Here is a 23,027-nt window from a genome sequence, read left to right on the forward strand (position 1 = left end):
TTTTATTACTATAGATGTCTGATCAATAAATAATATCTGATAAAGCTAAATATGCTCAACAAATTCTGGAGCAACACCCCGTAATTGATTTGCGTGTGATGCAGCTAAGAACTTGGCAGAAAATAGGCATGCTTTCTTTGATCTCATTAATATAACTTTTGATTTTTCATCAACACCAACCACAATCAACGGCGTATATCTTTTTATGCTCCCCCAAAATTTATTTTGGGGGGAGCATATATTCGCCGCTTCGTCTGTCCGTCTGTGTGTCCGTCCGTGCACAATTTTCGTCCAGGCTATTTCTCAGCAACTAATGACCGGAATTCAATGAAACTTTATGGGAAGCTTCACTACCAAGAGGAGATGTGCATATTATCAGCGGGTTCTGGTCGGATTATTTTTCACAGAGTTATGGCCCTTTGAAATGTTCCATTAACTGTACATATAGTGCAATTCTTGTCCGGGCTATTTCTCAGCAACTAATGACCGGAATTCAATGGACCTTTATGGGAAGCTTCAATACCAAGAGGATGTGCATATTATCAGAGGGTTCTGGTCGGATGATTTTTCACAGAGTTATTGCCCTTTGAAATTTTCCATTAATTGTACATATAGTGCAATTCTTATCCAAGCTATTTCTCAGCAACTAATGACCAAAATTCAATGAAACTTTATGGGAAGCTTCACTACCAAGAGGAGATGTGCATATTTTCAGCGGGTTCTGGTCAGATGATTTTTCACAGAGTTATGGCCCTTTGAAATTTTCCATCAACTGTACATATAGTGCAATTCTTGTCCGGGCTATTTCTCAGCAACTAATGACCGGAATTCAATGAAACTTTATGGAAAGCTTCACTACCAAGAGGAGATGTGCATATTATCAGCGGGTTCTTGTCGGATCATTTTTCACAGAGTTATGGCCCTTTGAAATTTTCCATTAACTGTACATATAGTGCAATTCTTGTCCGGGCTATTTCTCAGCAACTAATGACCGGAATTAAATAAAACTTTATGGGAAGCTTCACTACCAAGAGGAAATGTGCATATTATCAGCGGTTCTGGTCGGATGAATTTTCACAGGGTTATGGCCCTTTGAAATTTTCTATAAAAAAATTCTTGTCCTCCCAACTTCTGTGCCCTCAAGACGTTTCCTTTTATCTGAATATATAGTGCAATATTGAGACAAAAAGAAACTTTGGGGAGCATCACCCTTCTCGGACGGTATCTTGTTTAAAGATATTTCTTCTTTGTCAGTATTGAAGGCAAGACCATTCAAAAAAAGAAAGATTCACGCCTTTTCTTTGTCAAATCATATTTATTGGGCCCACATTTAATGGTTCTTGATTTGATAAATCGTGGGTTACAATGATTTATGTATTTTAAATGCATAACTGTATAATAATCAAGTGTTTCAGTAACAGTAAAAGCAGTTATCTGCGGATTCTCAAAAGCCTTTTGGCCAATGGTGTACAGTTTTATTGATCAGGAGTGTGGCCCTAAAGTCATTGCAGCTGTAGGTCTATCACCTCTATATTTGGACACAAACAATAATTTGTGTATGCAGTCCAAAATATTACAGCTGTCACCTCTTGCAGCCCCAGCTCCTAGGTGCCTGCTAAGTTAAATGTTTGCAATTGCTCAGTAGTCAAATGATTACACATTTTTCAACGCACCTTAACAAACTTTCAATTGTATTGCCAAATATTGAGCAATCAAATGGATAACAATTATAGCCATGAGCCAAGATCATACGCAAACATCTCTCTTTTTGTGTTCAAATCACAGACCTGAATAAGGCATTTGTTCTTGGCAGGTCTGAGAGCTATGAGGGAGTACTTTGCCCAGCATGTGCGCGAACCTGCTGCCCAGCTGGGGTTCCTGCTGACCTTGAGCACATCCAACAACCTGCTGCTGGCGGAGGCAGAGGCCAAACAGATGGCCCTGGCTGGCGTGCAGATGATTGTCGTTGGGGTCGACTCAGGCGTCAAAGCGGATGAACTCAACAGTCTTGAGGTTACTATCAAGTTATAGCTTTATGATCTTAAGATTGCCATGAAGTTGTACAGTTATTGTCTAGTGGTGACCATCAAGTTTTAGCATAATGGCATTGAGGTTACAATCTAGTTGTAGCATAATGGTGCTGAGGTTACCATTACGTTGTAGCATAATGGTGTTGATGTTATCAAGTTGTAGCGAAATGGTGTTGAGTTTACCATCAAGTTGTAGGGTTATGGTCTTAAGATTACCATCAAGTTGTAAGTTTTTTTTTTAGGTTACCTTCAAGTTGTGGCATAATGGCATTAAGGTTACCATCAAGTTGTAGCATAATGGTTTTTAGGTTACCATCATGTTGTAGCATAATGGTGTTGAGGTTACCATCAAGTTGTAAGGTTATGTTTTTTAGGTTACCTTCAAGTTGTAGCATGGCATTAAGGTTACCATCAAGTTGTAGCATAATGGTTTTTAGGTTACCATCAAGTTGTAGCATAATGGTATTGAGGTTACCATCAAGTTACAAGGTTATGTTTTTTAGGTTACCTTCAAGTTGTAGCATAATGGCATTAAGGTTACTATCAAGTTGTTACAAGCATAATGGTGTTGAGGTCACCATCTAGTTGTAGGATTATGGTATTGAGAGTACTATTCCAGACCATTTAGTTGTGTTGGAATCATGCTTAACTTACAGGTCAATGCTATTAAAATGTCTGTACCATTTTCACTCAGAATTTTAATTTAATTCTTTTCTGCATGATATCTTTAGAATACTTTAACCTATGATTATGCAAATGAGTATGCAGGTTAAAAGGAAAGACACTTTTTGATTGTAGCAAAAAACACATTTCTGCGCAATATTTTGAAACTTACGATCACATCAATGGGTAAAGTGGGGGAGAAATTAATGACACATTTTAATTTTGAGGCCACTAGGTGAAAGAGGTAAAAGTCATTTGAGTTTGTATGAGCTTGTATGAAGAAATTAATGTCTGCATGAAATCTAATGAGGTTAGCTGAGTTGTTATACTGATTGATTTGGGGGAAAGATGTTTGTAGGCTAGTGTTTTTTGACAGGTATTTGTCCCCAATGGAGGCCCGGTGACCCTTACAGCGCTGGGATCCCTGGCATCTACTGAGGTCCTCAATGAACTGAAGACCAACATACGCACGTGTAAGCAATGACCTGCTCAGTGAGATTTATAGAGTAGAATTATGTAAAAAAACATGTTAGTTCTGTGTAATGTATAGAATTTACTAAATTAACAAATGCTTATATATGTGTATTATAATTTTTTTTTATTTTCCATTCTTATCTCATTTTAAAATTGTACTTTGCCCAGATTTTGTTCTATAAAGGTGGACATAAGAACATTTTCAGACTTAAACAGATATATGATTTCTATCCAATGAGCATGAACTGTTCAAACAAGCTCATTCAATTAAGAACCAGGAATAAAACTTGGGTAAGTCTATATTGGCCAGGTACGTTTTAGCATATTTAGCATACCCGGGGTACATACAAGTTTACTTAAGTGTACCAGAGATACATTTAAGTAGTACCAGAGCCGACAATTACTAATCGAGCATTACTTATATGTTCCCACAGCATTAAGAATTGCACTTGTCTGTTGATACATCTGTATATGAGTCGTGTTCTGAGAAAACTGGGCACAGGCTAATCAGGGACGACACTTTCAGCCTAAACTTGATTTTCTGTAAGGAGGGACTTCATTGAAACTAAAAATACCATAAAAGTGTAAATTGTCGTCCCTGATTAGCCTGTGCAGACTGCACAGGCTAATCTGGGATGACACTTTTTCGCACATGCATTAAGCCCAGTATTCTCAGAACTCGACTCATATTATTTGTACCTCCTGAAGCTTGTTTTCTGAACTCCTTCACTACTGGGTTGATCTAATTCAAACTTTCAAAGCTGTATGACCTTGATTTGTAGATGAGTTTATAGAAATAAATATTGTCTTCAATGAATTTTGCCAGAATTATGGCCCTTTTATTTGTTGTTCGACTATAAAATATATGGTTTCAGAATTTTAGGTTTTTACTCTTAAACTTCTGGGTGCCAAACTTTAACAATTGAATGATTTAAATGTTTAGATGATTGTGAAGAAAGGAATTCGGACTGTTGCCAGTTTGAGATGAATAATGTTGCTCTGTCTTTTTTGTCCACTCTAGAATATATAGTGAATTCAACTGTGTCAAAGTATGTGTTGAGACTGCATCAGTGTCTGTGACACATTTCGACTTTAAATTGTAAAACACTATAATTTCATATAAAAAGCTAAAAATAATAAACCAACTTAACAATCTTGAGGCTATTTATGTATACACATTGAACATTCAGAAGAAGACCTTCAGGCAATATTATAGTTAAGAGATAAATATTTTCAAATATGCATAAGATAATACGTGTACATTCAAGATGTTTACATGTGTATAATTTAGTTTCTCTGGAATACACATTTGTCGAGACTAATATTTTGTACAAATTGTTTCAGATGCTGCCATCAACCGACCTGAGGGCAAATATTGTAAGAAACCCTGAACATTTTGGAATCAGTGAAAAGCTCAATATTAAGCAATGCGTTTTGATTTATTTTTAACACGGTCTGTGACTTGTTAGGGAATTACTGTAACGTTTGTTTATCTTCTACAAATTATGATCAGAGCCGTTTGGAACATTTTTTAACATTTAATGAAATAGTTTAGTAAAAAGCACATGCCTTAACAACATTTTGAAAAATATGTAATTTTAAAGCCCAGTTTAGTCACAAATACTTTATTTAAGGTCACACACAAGTTAACATTTTGTTTTGAATATAATTTTCATTTATAAGCACACAATAATTTTCTACTCAGCTAAAAGTATTGTCAGATAAATTTTTATGCCACTTTGAAGAAAAGGGGGTATATTGTTTTGCACATGTCTGTCCGTCCCTCGGTCTGTCCACCAAATGGTTTCCGGATGATAACTCAAGAACGCTTAGGCCTAGGATCGTGAAACTTCATAGTGTCATTGATCATGACTGGCAGATGACCCCTATTGATTTTCAGGTCACTAGGTCAAAGGTCAAGGTCACGGTGACTCGAAATAGTAAAATGGTTACCGGATGATAACTCAAGAACGCTTAGACCTAGGATCATGAAACTTCATAGGTACATTGATCATCACTGGCAGATGACCCCTTTTGATTTTGAAGCAGTAAAATGGTTTTCAACGTATTTACACACTACACTACTACAACTGACAGCCCATTTGGGGGGGCATGCGTGTTTTACAAACAGCCCTTGTTTACTCAGTGTTTGTGAATTTAAAATTGAAATAATTGCCCAATAAATGTAGGATACACTTTACATTACAATTGTTTTGTTGTTTGCCATGCAATCAAACCTAAAGCTTTCAGACTCATGCTTTAATTCCAATCCTCTGGAACTTCAAAAGGTTGGTTATGACAGTAACATCCAACACCTACTTGTCAATTATTGTTTTATTACAAAATATAATGCTTATGAACAGAACAACATATTAGTTTTGAAACTTCATTGATTGCTGCTTATTGTCCTGTCTTATTATACCCCCATTACCATTGGTAATGGGGACTATATAGGAGTCACTTTGTCGGTCGGTCGGTCTGTCCCGAAATCTATCCGATCTTCACCAAACTTGGTCAAAAGTTGTATCTAGATGAAGTCTAGGTCAAGCTTGAATATGGGTCATGTCAGGTCAAAAACTAGGTCACCGGGTCACTTAGTGTGTTTTAAAACCAAAAGTTTGTCTGGACCATGACTATGTGTCATTTATCGTTAGATTTTTAATTGACTTAGTACATTTGTTCAACATCATGAGACGATGTGTTGTGTGAACAAAGTACGTCGATATCTCAAAGGTCAAGCTCACACTTAGGAGTTCGAAGGTCAAATGCTTGTCCGGGCCATAACTTTGTCATTTATTGTGAGATTTAAAAAAATCATTGGCAAATTTGTTCACCAATAATTGGACGGTGTGCCACGCGAAAGAATTACGTCCATATCTCAAAAGTCAAGGTCACACTTTCAGTTCAAAGATCAAAAATGGCCATAAATGAGCTTGTCCCGGCCATAACTATGTCATTCATCGTGAGATTTTAAAATCATATGGCATATTTGTTCACCATCATTGGACGGTTTGTCGCGCGAAAGAATTATGTCACTATCTCCAAGGTCAATATCACACTTAAAGTTCAAATGTCAAAAATGGACAAAAATGAGCTTGCCCGAGCCATAACTATGTCATTCATTGTGAGATTTTAAAATCATTTGGCACATTTGTTCACCATCATTGGACAGTGTGTCATGTGAAAGAATTACGCCGATATCTCAATGGTCAAGGTCACACTTTGAGTTCAAAGGTCAAAAATGGCCATAAATGAGCTTGTCCAGGGCATTACTTTGTCATTCATTGTGAGATTTTAAAATTCATTTGGCTCACTTGTTCACCATAATTGGACGCTGTGTCGCGCGAAAGAATTACGTGGATATCTGCAACGTCAAGGTCACATTGTGAGTTCAAAGGTAAAATGGCCATAAATGATTCTGTCCTGGCCATAACTATGTCATTCATTGTGAGATTTTAAAATTACTCGGTACATTTGTTCACAATAATTGGACGATGTGTCCTGCAAAAGAATTGCGTCAATATCTCCAAGGTCAAGGTCACACTTGGAGTTCAAAAGTCAAAAATGGCCATAAATGAGCTTGTCTGGGCCATAACTATGTCATTCATTGTGAGATTTTAAAATGACTCTGTACATTAATTTTTTCACAATCATTGGACGGCATGCCATGCAAAAGAATTCAAGAGCTCAAAGGTTAAAATGGCTATAAATGATAATGGCATAATAATTCTTAAAAATTGCCATAAATAAGATTCTTTTGTTTTGTGAATACAGCATGCAAAATAGTCTGTGTCAATGTGGCACGTCAGGGTATATGTCAGGTCAGTGACAAAGCTCTAGTTTTTGTATAACTCAATATTGGTTGATAATGGTAGGCCAAAAAAATCCAACAGTTTCGGACTGTTAATCCAATTTTAAATTGAACATTTTCTCAGCAACTGCAATTCTTACTTTTGTACACACTGTGGAGGTTTTCAAGGTGTGATAGGTGTTTCATAGTGATTAAGCCCTTTTTTGCTGTTTGCGCTAAAACACTAGGATGTTTTCATGAAACTGGATCTGAAAACCAGCATTATATCTACAGCGTAGAGAAAAGTTTGACTTGTTTGTAGATTGTGTGCCCATTGTTTCTGTTCACAATTCTCCTTTTTCTCCTCACTGCCTGCTTTCAGTCCCCTGGAGTAGCAGGTTTGACCTGATCATCATGTTGCATGACAACGCAGGGGTCACTGACAGTCGGGCGAAGATCTTTCTCACTGACCTCCTGCAAAGGTGAAAACCAATCATGTTTTGGAATTCTAAGACCTTTCTTTTAATTGCATGCATGATTTCTGCATAAATAGCTTGTATATCCAGTACTGAGTGTGAGACTTTTGCTGAATCCTCTTATTATGCATGTATCAGATAGTATTTCATGTGAAATTTCCCTCTTTAATTTAAATGTTGCCTGTGCATATAAAATGATCTGATCTTCACTAAACATTTAATACACACCAAGCCTAACACACTACTGTTCCACGCTGTTAACAAGGGACATAAATCACATAGTTAATTGCAAAATATGGTAATGGCTTGTTCAGATGTGTATAAGCTTTATTCTGAGCAGCAATTTATTGATATCAGGTTTTGTATACATTCATTTAGTTGATATTTGACACTCTTTCCGAAGCTCTTATGAGTTTTGTTTGTTTAAAAAAAAAATATGCAAGATATATCGCTATTTAACTATAAATTCTTGTATTGTTACATCATAATACGATATACAATAGTAAATATATCAAGGAAAACATAAAGGGACACTCCTCTTATGGTGCCTCCTTAATAAATGATTTTTTTTAAATAAAACTGTAAAAATAATATTTTATAATATTTAAGTTTGTAAAATTAGTGACAATTACTGAAATCGTTAGTATAATGAGGGATAATTTTACATGATAATGTCTCTCTGAAATATATTTCTACTTCCAATTACAATAAATATGTTTATTTGGTCTCACCACTCCACAAGCTTTCATTACTGTTTAACAATAATGTGAAATTAAGACAAACATCTGAACATTGTTTTACCTTTGAAATTGATATTTGAAGGAAGACATTTTAAAATAAATCTTAAAAATTAAGGATTTTTTAAATTTTTGTTTCTTTATCTCTATCTTCCAGGTACCAGATTAGTCCAAATGAAGTTAGAGTTGGAATCATCACGTTTGGAAAAATTGTGAACAAAGGGGCCAATCAGCAGATTGTTCTCGGGTCCAAACCCTTTCTTGGGGAGCTTGTCCTTGCCATACTTGACCTTGACCTAACCCCTACAGGTATAAGGGGCTGTCATTTGAAATTGGTTTTGGTGGTATTAATATCACAGGGTCACTGAATTTCTTATTTACTGCCTTTTTATGGCCACTCAGAGTGGTAGGCATTAAGCATTGAATGTATATGTGTCTTGTTCTGGGTAAACTGGGCTTAATGCATGTGCGTAAAGTGTCGTCCCAGATTAGCCTGTGCAGTCTGCACAGGCTAATCAGGGACGACACTTTCGCTTTAATGGTATTTTTCGTTTCAAGGAACTCTTTTTTTGCCGAAAATCTACTTTAAGCTGAAAGTGTTGTCCCTGATTAGCCTGTGCAGACTGCACAGGCTAATCTGGGACGACAGTTTACGCACATGCATTATGCCCAGTTTTCTCAGAACATGACTCATATGTCTGTGGGCATGTCTGTATTTCCGTATGATTCGTAGTTTGTGGTTTGAAATCCATTTTAACTTCATGGTGAATCTTGCTGAACTTTTCATAATTGAACGAGAATGTGTTAGTTGATTGAAAAAAATAGGATTTGATGATGCTACTTTTTCAGCATTAAAGCCTTTGTCTGTTTTTCCAATATAAAATACCAGTATATAGTGGCCTATAGTGTTTTTAACTCCTCTTTACTTGCTAAGTGGATCTACCTCAAACTTCCACAGATTAGTGACTTTAATATGTAGAAGATCATAGCAAAAGAAATGTTTGCTGCTACTTTTTTTATTTAATTATCACTCTTTGTCTGTTTTTCTAGGAACGCATAATATAGTAACAAAATTGAGTGTTTTTTCTACTCTTTAATTTCTGTTTGAATCTATAGCTCAAACTTTTAAATGTGAATGAATTTTATATGAAGAAGATGGTAAATCTGAGACTATTGGCTGCAGCTCATTATGGCAGAATTATGGTTATATGTGTTTTTTTTCCACAATGGAATACAAAGTTGAAAGATTTCATGTTTTATAATCCTCTTTAACGACTGGGTGCATCTCCATTAAACTTTTACATTTAAACATTCTTAATATGTGGATGATCTCCAAGAATGCAATATTGCCTACAATTATTTCTGGCAGAAGTATGGTCCTTTGTCTTTTTTTCCACTATTATTAACAAGAAATATCTTTAAAAAGATATACGGCATTGATTGTGGTTGGAGTTGTTGAAAGGTAAAAAGTTTTATGAATGAGATCAAAGATAGCGAATGTCTTTTCCATGCAGTTCTTACACGGAGAACTGGATGTTACGCGGAGTTTTTGCTGCTTATTGTACATTATTACAAATAGCTAAAAAAATGGAAGTAAAATTAAAACATATAAGTAAACTGGCCACACGTGAAGTATCCGTACATATTTAAAATATTTATACGCGCGTTCTTCGAAAAACCTGTTTTAGTTGTGTGTCGGGCATTGCTATTTGAATCAATTATTAACATTATCGAGAATCATCGCACTCATGCTAAACAAATTGGTCAGAATGGTGGAATAATTCTTGTTTAATTAATCAAAAATAATAGTTATCATATTTTTGTAAAAAAAAAATTAAGAATCTAAGATAGACCTACCATTGTTACATCGCCGACTACTTAGTATCTTCATTTAACATATTTCTGGTCTAAATACAACTCCTGTTCACATAGATAACGCAATAGCGCCTATATTATAAAACGATCCGTTTACTGGCAGTGAACTGACCCTGATACCTTGCGGGTTTGAATGCAATGCATTAAAGGTAGGCCACGCTTCCACTGCTGGAATGATGGCTTGTTTAAAACTTTATACTTTTACATGTTAAATGTTCAATTTCGAAAACAATTTAAAATGGTTTAGCCAAAACGAATATCAGGATAGCGAAAAACGATACTTTTATGAACTTAAATATACTAGTACACAGACAGGAATATGGAAGTAATTACTAAATATGAGAACATAGCCTTTAAGTACAAACGCTCTGGCGCTGGCAAGTTTCTGACAATAAAAGGTGCATGCACAAACTGTATTGATGTAAAGAGTTGAGTGTAAAACTGTTCTATCCATCAATCCTTTTCATTAGAGATAAAATTGTTTCATGCTGAACACGCAGTAAAACAGTGTTTCAAAGACGTAATCATGTTTCCAATGTTCTGATGGTATGCTCAAATCGGCCAATGAATTAAATGAAGTGTATTCATTTGTATCTAGCCGCGGGAAATTTTATTTGAATTTTATCTGACACTTAAAAAGGTCTGAGGTAAGATGAAATGCTGGCTTAGACAGCTACGACAAAAAAATTGTCTGCGTTTAACTCCTTCTGCTTTGCAACTTTTGCTTCAACTGTCACAGCTGAATATAAAGATGATCATTATGGTAGGCATTCTGACTGCAAGCAGTTCCAGCCATGTTTCATTTTTCGGCGTCAGCTGAATACGCCAGCTTTTCACCTTAGCCTGACCTTTGTTAGCGTCCAATAGAATTCAAATAAAACTTCCCGCGGCCAAGTACAGATGAATACACTTCATTGACTGCATTGGCTGATTTGATAATACCACTAGAACATTGGAAACATGTCCGCGTCTTTGTAACACTGTTTTACTGCGTGTTCAGCATGAAACAGTTTTATCTCTAATAAAAATGCTTTATAGATAGAACAGTTTTACACTCAATCTCGACATCAATACAGTTTGTGCGTACATCTTTTATTTTCAGAGGATTTTCAGCGCGAGAACGTTGTGTACTTAAAGGCCATGTTCTCATATTTAGTACTGACTTCCATATTCCTGTCAACATGTTATATGTAAAAGTATAAAGAGCAGTGGAAGCGATGCCTCACTTTAATGTGTTGCATTTCAACCCGCGAGGTATAAGGGGTCAGTTCGCGGTTAGTGTGTTTGAATGTCAGAGTTTATATACAAGTCAGACCTTCTGTGCTGTTCGGAGTTCGCGGTCAGTTATATAATAGTTATATAATAAAGACGCTATAGCGTGAACTAGGTGAACCAGAATTTTCTTTACCACCAGAAAGATGTGAAATGAAGATATCCAGCGATATTATTTTATGGCATGTCAATAATAGATTCTTAATGTGTTTTCAACAATACCATGATAAATATTATTTGTAATTAATTAACAAGAATTATTCCATCATATTTACTAATGTATTATTGCAGCATATTGACTAATGTATTAAGTATGAGCGCGATGATTCTCGATACTGTTAATAATCGAATCAAATACACGTAGCAATTCCCGATAAACCACTCAAACAGGTTTGTTCGAAGAACGCGCGTATACATATTTAAAATATGTACGGAGACTTCGCGAGTGGCCGGTTGACTTTGGTTTTCTTTTTTGTATCTATAGGTTTATGACCAGCAATATGTAATAATGTAAAATAAGCCGCGAAAACTCCGCGTAACATCCCGTACTGCGTTTGATGCAGCTAAAAACTGCACAGAAAAAGATATTAGCTATCCTTGATCTCATTCATTTAAATCTTTACCTTCCATAAACTCCAACCACAATCAACGCCGTATATCTTTTTTAAAGATATTTCTTGTTTCTACTGTATATATAGTGTATTTGTCTCTGTCCAAGCATAATTGTCTGTGTTACATTTCTAGTTATAAGTAAAAATGTTATCATTTTTCAGGGCAAGCACAGTCATGTATTTTTTGTTTATATTTCTATTATTTTAAGTCCAAAAGTTTTTTTTACAAAATATATCAATATACTTTTTTCTCACTTTTTACCTTAAAGTATTAGATTTAATTATTTGTCATCAATTGATTGTTGGGTTTATAAACATTTGACAAACATATGCCTTGTTGGAGGAAACTTTGGTTTTGTATGCCTAAATTTGTTTTTGTTTTTTCTACTAAGTTTTGCCTTTAAATTTTGTTCTTAACATAGTTATGTATATGCTTAGGTGGAGCCAATGTGCAGGCAGTGATGATGGAGACCCAGACGATGTTTAACTCGATGGGCCGTTCTGGTGTGCCCAAATTAGCACTTCTTGTCATGGAAGGGGATGTTATCTTTGATGAAGTGAGAACAGTCCGGGACCAGCTACAGGCAGATGGTAGGGATGTAGAAATGTTAGCCTAAATCTGCAAAAATGGGTTAAATGCATAAAACTGGGCATAATACATGTGCGTAAAGTGTCGTCCCAGATTAGCCTGTGCAGTCCGCACAGGCTAATCAGGGACGACACTTTCCGCCTAAACTTGATTTTCTGTAAGGAGGGACTTCCTTGAAACTAAAAATACCATTAAAGCGGAAAGTGCCGTCCTGCGAACTGCACAGGCTAATCTGGGACAACACTTTACGCACATGAATTAAGCCCAGTTTTCTCAGAACAAGACACAAATGCATTTACGTAAGTGTTGCCTCAGATAAACTGCAGATTTGGACTGCACAGCTGATCTGAGAAAACACTTTACACGCATACATTTTACCCCATGTTCACAGAGCGACGTAAACTTAGATGGTTTACTAATTTACTAATAGTGTCCCTGTAAAGAGTTTTCTTTTAATATATCCTCTGTATTTTTTTATAGAGAAAATCCTGAAATAATGTTAAAGTTAAAAAAAAGAATTTGATCTAATGGTATAAGCAACTAGTATCATTTATACATGTATTGGTTCTTCAAATAAGTGTATCAATAATTGATAAATGCAAATTGTTAGAAGGTATTTTTGTTTGTAAACTATGTTTGTTCATCAACATGTATGCTATTTATAACTTGTTGTCAAGCGCTATTGCAGAAAGCTTAATATAGTGGTCACAATGAGTGAGTGTATATCCAGACTGTATTTTTTTTAATTCATCATATTTCAAAATAACTTACCCCAAATGACCACTAAGTTGAGAATGCTCTTCAAGTATAACAATCGTGACATAATCTATAAGGTGTCCCCCTAGTGATCGGGAGGTCACGGTTTCGATCCCCACGCGGGGAGCGTTCTCTAGATCTTCCCCAAAGACTTCAAGTACTGGTAATAGACCCAGGAAATGGACTCGAGAGCGTTTCTATAAGCGTGAGGCTTTTGATGCAATCGAGCTAAAATACATAGGTGTAAACTAAGTATAGCAATCCTCTTTGTACCTTAAGGTTAAGATAACTCTTAGAGTCAAAGGTCACATTTTACCAGTTAGCTTGTCTTGACTGTAATTTCAATTTTCATCATACAATTTTAAATAACTTGCCAAAAATGTACACCCTGTGGAAACTGCACATCATGTGTTGCAAAGTTCTTGCTTTACAAAGGTCAAGGTCAGTCCTTAAAGTCAAATATTAATTTTGGCACTAAAACAGACTGTAACATTATTTTTCATGATGCAAGTGTATAGTTATAATTTTTAAAACAAATTTCCACCATATGGAGAAAGTTTGTTACCACTTGGACTAAGGTTAATGTCACAATAAGGCAGCTGGTCAACATTGAAATGGTTCAAATTGTTTAATAATTGAATGCGTTTGCGACTGGGCCCAATATAATTGAGACAGGCATCAAACTGATTTTATGTTATTAAAATCATCATTATTTACACTAATACTTTTAAGTTTTTGTTATGGACAAATTACATATGACAAACACATTCTCACAACTAAATGGTTGATGTTGGTGTTAATAGAAATGAATTCAAAGTAGAGCTGTAACGATTCAATCATCATTCGATTCGAGCATGAATAATTATGTTTGGTATTTGTTATAAACTTATTATGTTGTTCATTTAAAATGTTTAATTTTTTAATAACATTTAAAAACGCAACATTGTTTTATAAGTAACAAATATATTGAACAAACCTTCCTGCTGAGTTATTCTTAAATAACATAAAATGCACAATGTATTAAATGTATTTAACAGAAAAACAAAACAAAAAATATGTAAGTATATAAACAACTTCCAGTTGACTTTTTAACATAATGCACACAGTTTAGTAAACAAACAATATGGGTAACTAAGGTCAGCAAAACACGTTTTGCAAGTTGCCTTTGCATCAAAACCTTCAGGAAACCCGAAATGTTCCCATACTTTTGATTTTAATTTTGACAGTGCGTCTTTCGGCGTTGTTGAAGAAGCCATTAACCGGCTGATGTAATGCTCAGCATGTTATTCATTTATTCATTGGATGCCATATTGGCTATTGACCAATCACAAGACATATTACAAATGACAAGAACGTTTAGACGACAGGATTTGGAAAATAATGTTAAAATGCGGATCAATCGGAATTGTAGTGAATCAAATTGAAATTGGCCGTATTGGTATCAAAATCAAGTCGATGGCGTTGTACCGGTTTTTCGATGCATTGAACCGAATCGTTACAGCTCTAATTCAAAGTGCTTTTAGCATTAACCCTTTCCAGCTGAGACACATAGTGAGAATGGTCATATGCTACCAGCATAAAACCAGAACAGCATGAAAGAAACTTGCAGATGGTCCATGTTTTATGTTGTTTGCTGCTCATCAGTACCTTTTGGTTGGAAATAAAATCTTAAAAACTCAAATCTAGAAAAAAGGTATTAAATTTTATAAGATTTTCTAAGGGACCAGGAATGCATCACAGAAGTGCATATCTTAGTGGTATGGGTTATGAAAATATTCTTCAATGTTTGTGCTACTTGTGTCCCCACAGGTATCTTCATAGCATCAGTGGGAGTTGGGCAAAGTACCAGCAAGGTGGACATGGAGGTGCTGGCGTTCAATCCGGAACTGGGTTTCATGATGCCTAACTGGGGACGAGTGATTATCACGCCTTCTATGGACGCTAACATTGTCGCATGTGAGTAAACCATTTACTTAGTTTTTATGTTAATTGCATTACGAAAAAAGGGTTAAATGCATGTGCACAGTCTGCACAGGCTAATAAGGGACAACACCTTTTGCCTAAACTTGATTTTTGACATGAAGAGTCTTCCTTTATACAAAAATATCATATAAGTGGAAAGTGTCATCCCTGATAAGCATGATTGTGTGGACAGAAATAAAGCCTAATCTGGGCCAACACTTACGTATTGGACAACACTTTACGTATTGGACAACACTTTACGTATTGGACAACACTTTACGTATTGGACTACACTTTACGTATTGGACAACACTTTACATATTGGACGACACTTAACGTATTGGACAACACTTTACGTATTGGACGACACTTTATGTATTGGACGACAATTTACGTATTGGATGACACTACGTATTGGACAACACTTAACGTATAATTTGGACGACACTTTACGTATTGGACTACACTTTATGTATTGGATGACACTTTACGTATTGTACGACACTTAACGTATTGGACGACACTTTACGTATTGGACGACACTTTACGTATTGGACGACACTTTACGTATTGGACGACACTTAACGTATTTGCATTAACCCTGTTTATTCAGAGCGAGGTTTATTTACTAATACAGAGTAAAACATGATGTCATCTCAGTTGTTTTACTGAGACAGGCCCTCATGGATGCACTTCAGTATTATTTTTCTTGTGGGTTCTATCAGTGTTTTATTTTGAAAAGGTAAAACCCTATAAATGGTACTGTTATTGTATTTTAAGATTTTGTTGTATTTTTATCCCCCGCCATAGGAAGTATTGGAAGTACTTTGGCGGATTTCATTGAAACTTGGTATGAGTATATATATGGATAATAGGATGATGCATGCCAAATGGCATTGTACACCATCTGATAATAACAGAGTTATGGCCCTTTGTATCTTGCAAAATGCTTTTTTGTGTGTCCAGAGACATTTATCTTGGAAGTGCTTTGGCGGATTTCATTGAAACTTGGTATGAGTGTTCAGAAGCATATTGGCGGGGGATATCAATTCAACAAATTTGCTTGTTTATTTTCAAATGATGTTCAAGTTTTAATACAAAGCTGGTGACCTGTAGTAGGGTGTTTGTATACAGAAAGTTCAAACACATATCAGACAAATACAATAATGCTTTGCAGTTAACAAAACAGTCTTTCTTTTACATTGACACAAATGTTTAAAATAAAAAGTATTTTCAACTCCAAACCTGAAAACTCTTTCTTTAAATACGATAGAAAAAAGGATACTTGTTTGAAGTATCTGTTTATTCTTAAACATCTGTGAGTCTGTCTTTCATTTTAAAAGTCCGTGACCACTCAAAATCAATGAGTATTTTGTACAATATTTCTAAAAATAAAGTTTACACATAAAAAATCAATGTTCCTTATTGAAATAGCCAAAATTTCAACGCTAGATATGGTCTGGTAACATTAATTAACAAGATACAAAGTGCTATTTTTTGTTTTTTGTTTGACAAGATATTAACACATGTTTATGTACCATGTGAGTGATTGTGTGTCGTATGAAAAGATATTGTTGTGGGGAAATTAAAGTGGAATATATTGTGTCACAAAAAAATGAGCATTTTGTATATTCTTAAATCGTTGTTACCATACCAAACCTTGCGTTGAAAATTTGGCTATTGCTATTAGGAATACTGATTTTGTATGGATTAACTTTATTTACGAAATATTTTGCGAATATTCCTTGATGTTAGTTTAAGATGGCTGCATGCTGGACTTTCAGATTCAGGGTAGCCATGCAGCTGGTTCCAGTTCAGGCACATGTCCTTTGAAGTTTTTGTTTATCCAGCTATACTTCCACTTCCTCGCATTGTTATATGTCACTCCTTAGTTTGTGACATATGTGCACTTAGGGTGCTAGCTTTGCTTACCCGCCAGATGTTTAACCCTTTGCATGCTGGGAAATTTGTTGCATGTTTAAATGTCATCCGCTGAATTTCTAAAAATTAGCATTTTCTATGATTTTTTTTCCAAGAATACTATCAGAATAGCAAACAGTTTGGCGTCTGATCAGGATCCAAACTGTTTTCAAAGGCCTTTAAAATTCGGTTCCAGCACTGGAAGAGTTAATAAGCTTATAAGAGCACAGTTTTGTGACTACAGAACAATTGAATGCTGGGAAAAATCCAATAAACAAACTAAAGCAGTTGTAATTGTATCTACACTTTACTGGAGAGTCAAAACAAGCTTGTTTGTATGTTCGAAAACAAATTGTATGTGGGTGTTTTTATTTTCAGTGTCGCGTAACCAGTTCACTCCATCAAGCATTGGAGACATCTTGAGATTGCCAAGTAAGGCTGTATATCCTAGTAATAGACAAGTATTTGCTGTGCTGTGTTGTGTATTTTTAATAGAGAACCATTTTTAAAGAAGCATTAATGCTAATTACCAGTATCTCTGATACTGTGATTCATAATATTAGTGATTTTACTCATTTTCATATTATCAGCCACATGTTATTGGCGTTGCACTGAAGTGCGGCAACTAGTATGTAATACGTTTTTAGCTCCACTGGCCAGAGGCCAGCAGGGCTTATGTCATGGTCCTATGTCCGTTGTGCGTGCATGCGTCCGTGCATGCGTGCGTGCGTTAACTTTTCCTTAAAACATCTTCTTCTCCTAAACTACTGGTCAAATTCTGATGAAATTTTTCAGGAATGTTCCTGGGGTAAACCTCTTTCAAATTTGTTCAAATTAAGTCCCTGTGGTCAAATTTGACTCTGCCCCAGGGGGTCACAAAAAATGAAAATTTGCTTATATAAGGCCTACCTTGTGAAAACTTTCACAATCTTTTCGTCCATAACCATTGAGCCTAGGGCTATCAAATTTGGTATGTAGAGACATCTAATAGTCCTCTACCAAATTTTTTTTCAAATTATTCCCCTGGGGTCAAATTTGACCTTGCCCCTGGGGTGACAAAATTGAACATATGCTTATATAAGGCCTATTTTGTGAAAACTTAAAAAACTTCTCCTCCATAGCCATTGGGCCTAGGGCTATCAAATTTGGTATGAAGAGACATCTAATAGTCCTTTACCAAATTTCTTCAAATTATGCCCCTGGGGTCAAATTTGCCCCTGCCCCGGGGGTCACAAAATTGAACATATGCTTATATAAGCCTATTTTGTGAAAACTTTAAAAACTTCCTGTCCATAACCATTGGGCCTAGGGCTATCAAATTTGGTATGTACAGACATCTAATAGTTCTCTACCAAATTTCTTCAAATTATGCCCCTGGGGTCAAATTTGACCCTGCCCCAGGGGTCACAAAATTGAACATATGAAGCCTATTTTGTGAAAACTTTCAAAATCTTTCCGTCCATTACCATTGGGCCTAGGGCTATCAAATTTGGTATGTATAGACATCTAATAGTCCTCTACCAAATTTCTTCAAATTATGCCCCTAGGGTCAAATTTGACCCTGCCCCGAGGGTCAAAAAATTTAACATATGCTTATATAGTGCCTATTTTGTGAAAACTTTAAAAACTTCTTGACCATAACCATTGGGCCTAGGGCTATCAAATTTGGTATATAGAGACATCTAATAGTCCTCTATTAAATTTGTTCAAATAATGCCCCTGAGGTCAAATTTGACCCTGCCAAGGGGGTCACAAAATTGAACATATGCTTATATAAGGCCTATTTTGTGAAGACTTTAAAAACTTCTTGTCCATAACCATTGGGCCTAGGGCTAATAAATTTGGTATGTAGAGACATCTAACAGTCGTCTACCAAATTTCTTCAAATTATGCCCCTGGGGTCAAATTTGACCCTTCCCCAGGGGTCACAAAATTGAATATATTCTTATATATGGTCTATTTTGTGAAAACTTTACAAAACTTCTTGTCCATAACCATTGGGCCTAGGGCTACCAAATTTGGTATGTAGTGACATCTTATAGTCCTCTACCAAGTTTTTTTCAAATTATGCCCCTGGGGTCAAGTTTGACCCTGCCCCGAGGGTCACAAAATTGAACATATGCTTATATGAGGCCTATTTTGTGAAAACTTTCAAATTCTTTCCGTCCATAACCATTGGGCCTAGGGCTATCAAATTTGGTATGTAGAGACATCTAATAGTCCTCTACCCAATTTCTTCAAATTATGCCCCTGAGGTCAAATTTGACTCTTCCCCAGGGGTCACAAAATTGAACGTATGCTTATATAGGGTCTAATTTGTGAAAACTTTACAAAACTTCTTGTCCATAACCATTGGGCCTAGGGCTACCAAATTTGGTATGTAGTGACATCTTATAGTCCTCTACCAAGTTTTTTTCAATTATGCCCCTGGGGTCAAGTTTGACCCTGCCCCGAGGGTCACAAAATTGAACATATGCTTATATAAGGCCTATTTTGTGAAAACTTTCAAAATCTTTCCTTCCATAACCATTGTGCCTAGGGCTATCAAATTTGTTATATAGAGACATCTAATAGCCCTCTACCAAATTTCTTTAAATTATGACCCTGGGGTCAAATTTGACCCTTCCCCAGGGGTCACAAAATTGAACATATGCTTTATAGGGTCTATTTTGTGAATACTTTACAAAACTTCTTGTCCATAGCAATTGGGCCAAGGGCTACCAAATTTGGTATGTAGTGACATCTTAAAGTCCTCTACCAAGTTTTTTTTAAATTTTGCCCCTGGGGTCAAGTTTGACCCTGCCCCGAGGGTCACAAAATTGAACATTTGCTTAAATAAGGCCTATTGTGGGAAAACTTTCAAAATCTTCTTGCTGCCCCTGGGGTCACAAAATTGAATTTATGCTTATAAAGGGCTTATTTTGTGAAAACTTAAAAAATCTTTTTGTCCGTAACCATTGGGTCTAAGGCTACCAAATTTAGAATGTAGTGACATCTTATAGTCCTCTACCAAGTTTGTTCAAATTATGCCCCTGGGGTCAAGTTTGACCCTGCCCTGGGGGTCACAAAATTGAACATACGCTTATATGGAGTCTATTTTGTGAAAACTTTAAAAAATCTACTTGTCCATAAACATTGGGGCTATAGCTACCAAATTTGGTATGTAGTGAAATTTGATAGTTCTCTACCAAGTTTGTTCAAATTATGCCCCTGGGGTCAAATTTGACCCTGCCCCGGGGGATCACAATATTGAACATATGCTTATATTGGGCCTATTTTGTGAAACTTCATAAATCTTTTTGTCCATAACCATCCAGCCTAGGGCTATCAAATTGGGTATGTAGTGACATCTTATAGATCTCTACCAAATTTCTCCACATTTTATCCCTGGGGTCAAATTTGAACCTGCCCCGGGGTCACAAAATTGAACATATGCTTATAAAATGCCTTTTTTGCAAAAACTTTAAAACATTTCTTGTCCATAACCATTGGGCCTAGGGCTACACAATTTGGTAGTTAGTGACATTGTATAGTCCTCCACTTAGTTTGTTCAAATTATGCCCCAGGAGTCAAATTTGAACCTGCCCTGGGGGGCCACACAATCGATTCTATGCTTATATAGTGCCTATTTTGTGAAAACTCAAAAAAATCTACTTGTCCTTAACCATAAGGCATAGGGCTACCAAATTTGGTATGTAGTGACATCTAATAGTTCTCTACCAAGTTTGTTCAAATTATGCCACTTGGGTCAAATTTGACCCTGCCCGGGGGGGGGTCACAAAACTGAACATACACTTATATTGGGCCTATTTTGTGAAATCTTTAAAAATCTTCTTGTCGAAAAACCATTCAGACTATGGCTACCAAATTAGGTATGCAGTAACATCTTATAGTCCTCTACCAAGTTTGTTCAAATTATGCCCTTTGGGTCAAATTTGACCCTGACCCGCGGGTCACTATATTAAACATTATATACGCTTTTATCTTGCTTATTTTGTGAAAACTTTAAAAATATTATTGTCCTTAACTCTAGGACCTAGGGCTACCATATTTTGTATGTACATGTAGTGAGATATAGTAGTCCTCTACAAAGTTTGCTCAAATTATGCCCCTGGGGTTAAATTTGACCAAGCCCAGGGGGTCACAAAAGTGTACATGTGCTTAAATAGGGCCTTTATTTAAGTATTTGCACATGCAGAGAATATTTGTTTCAGCCTTTTTTCAGCAGTGGAGCGATACAGGGCCATCATGGCCCTCTTGTTTTTTCGCTTATGGGAGGTGAAGTTATTTACGGATCAATGTATATATATTTTTGTTGTCAGAATATCTTGCATAGTGGTGATTTTTTGTGTAAATTAGTGTAAATAAGTTTTGCATTTGTGCCTATTACATTTACTTCAACATTTATTGCCAATAATGCAAAGCTAATTGTTTTAATTAATAACTGATCAAAGGGACTGGGCAATAACAAAAGATCACAGGGACTGGGCAAATACGCGAACCAGTGAAACTTTCTGGTTTTGTATAAAAACAAAACTTCTTTGTTCCACTATCCTATCAACCACCTAGTTACTAATAAAGGCGCTATAGAGCGCGAAGCGCGACACGTATTATTAATTGTAATAATGAGTCTTGATAAAGGAATCAGCCGCTTATCAATGAGGAGCACCATCACAGCACCCCAGTCTCATTACTATCAAGTTGTCCTACAGGTTGTTTTTTTTAAGAACCACATATAGAAGGCCACAGGCCTGACCCGTATTTTGCCAGTGGTATGGACCCTTAGGTATGGACCTTTAACCCCGCTCACTATCCAGCGTTTAAACTTCCGGGTTTACATTTAAATTGACTATTAATAGCTTATTAATATCTTAGTTAGAAGGTGATTTTTCAAGTGGTTCCATTGTGTAGTGGTAACACGCTCGCTTCACATGTGAGAGGCCCAAGGTTCGAGCCCTAGTAGAATCAAATTATTTTATTTGTGTTCTATGTAAACTTTTTGTTTTGATGTAGACATTTTAGTTTAAATAAATATGCTGTTTTATTGTAACCATTTTTTGTTTTTATTATGCCCATGAAATATATGCCTACATGCAAGAATTTTTCAGGTCCAAATCGGGACTTTCCATAAAAAATTGTTGGCACATTTAACCAAAAAGCGGGACACCTTAAACGATTAATCATTCCACCTTTTCTATATACTCAACAGTCAGTATATTACTTACAAAAACCCTAAATTTCTGCCCAATCTTGACGATAAATGTGTGTTCAGAATTTCGTGAACACAGATGTTCTCCATTTTCCGGAAGTAAACACACTCCATAAATTAAAATGAGGGGTATCCCTGTATGCCTCGATTTGACATCCAATTGGTACAGGGATATCTCCTTGAACATATGTAAATCGCGTGACACGATGTGAGTGCATCGAGCACTGTTCTTTTTCAACCAATCGTAAATTGACTCTTAATTTAGATTGATGCAATATGTACAAACTATTTTCTGAAAATCAGTCGAAAACGAAAGGTTATTTGTGAGAAACATCATTCAATTTGTTTGATGTACAAAATCGGTGTTTTGACAGGATTTATAAACTTAGGTTGTATAATACACAGGATAAAAGTATCGTTGGACTTGATTGGGCCATGAAATACAAACGCAGGTGGCGTTAATTTCTGAACCATACATCTTTCGATAGCAATTAGCGACCCCTATCATAAAAACACCATGGTGTGAATGCTGATTAAATCAATAAGTTGCCGATAAATCGCTGATAAGGTGTCAAAAACAACACTGGTGCACTCGAGTAGTAGCAGTGGGTTGTTAATTGGGGGCAATAAAGGGATTAGGGATGATAAGTTTTAGCCAGAAAG

General features: G+C 36.0%; 1 protein-coding gene across 1 annotated transcript in view; it reads left to right on the forward strand.

The window, feature by feature from the left end:
• Nucleotides 1–1,824: 1,824 nt before the first annotated feature.
• The window catches only part of LOC127852602 (uncharacterized), a 96,347-nt gene continuing 75,144 nt past the window's right edge, over nucleotides 1,825–23,027 (forward strand). The window contains exons 1-6 of the mRNA XM_052386552.1: nucleotides 1,825–2,013; nucleotides 3,070–3,166; nucleotides 7,340–7,439; nucleotides 8,328–8,479; nucleotides 12,367–12,519; nucleotides 15,083–15,229. Coding sequence (XP_052242512.1) covers nucleotides 1,825–2,013; nucleotides 3,070–3,166; nucleotides 7,340–7,439; nucleotides 8,328–8,479; nucleotides 12,367–12,519; nucleotides 15,083–15,229 — 838 coding nt within the window. The remainder of the gene's footprint in view (nucleotides 2,014–3,069; nucleotides 3,167–7,339; nucleotides 7,440–8,327; nucleotides 8,480–12,366; nucleotides 12,520–15,082; nucleotides 15,230–23,027) is intronic.

Source organism: Dreissena polymorpha, chromosome 12 (genome assembly GCF_020536995.1).
Source record: "Dreissena polymorpha isolate Duluth1 chromosome 12, UMN_Dpol_1.0, whole genome shotgun sequence".
Lineage (NCBI taxonomy): Eukaryota > Metazoa > Mollusca > Bivalvia > Myida > Dreissenidae > Dreissena > Dreissena polymorpha.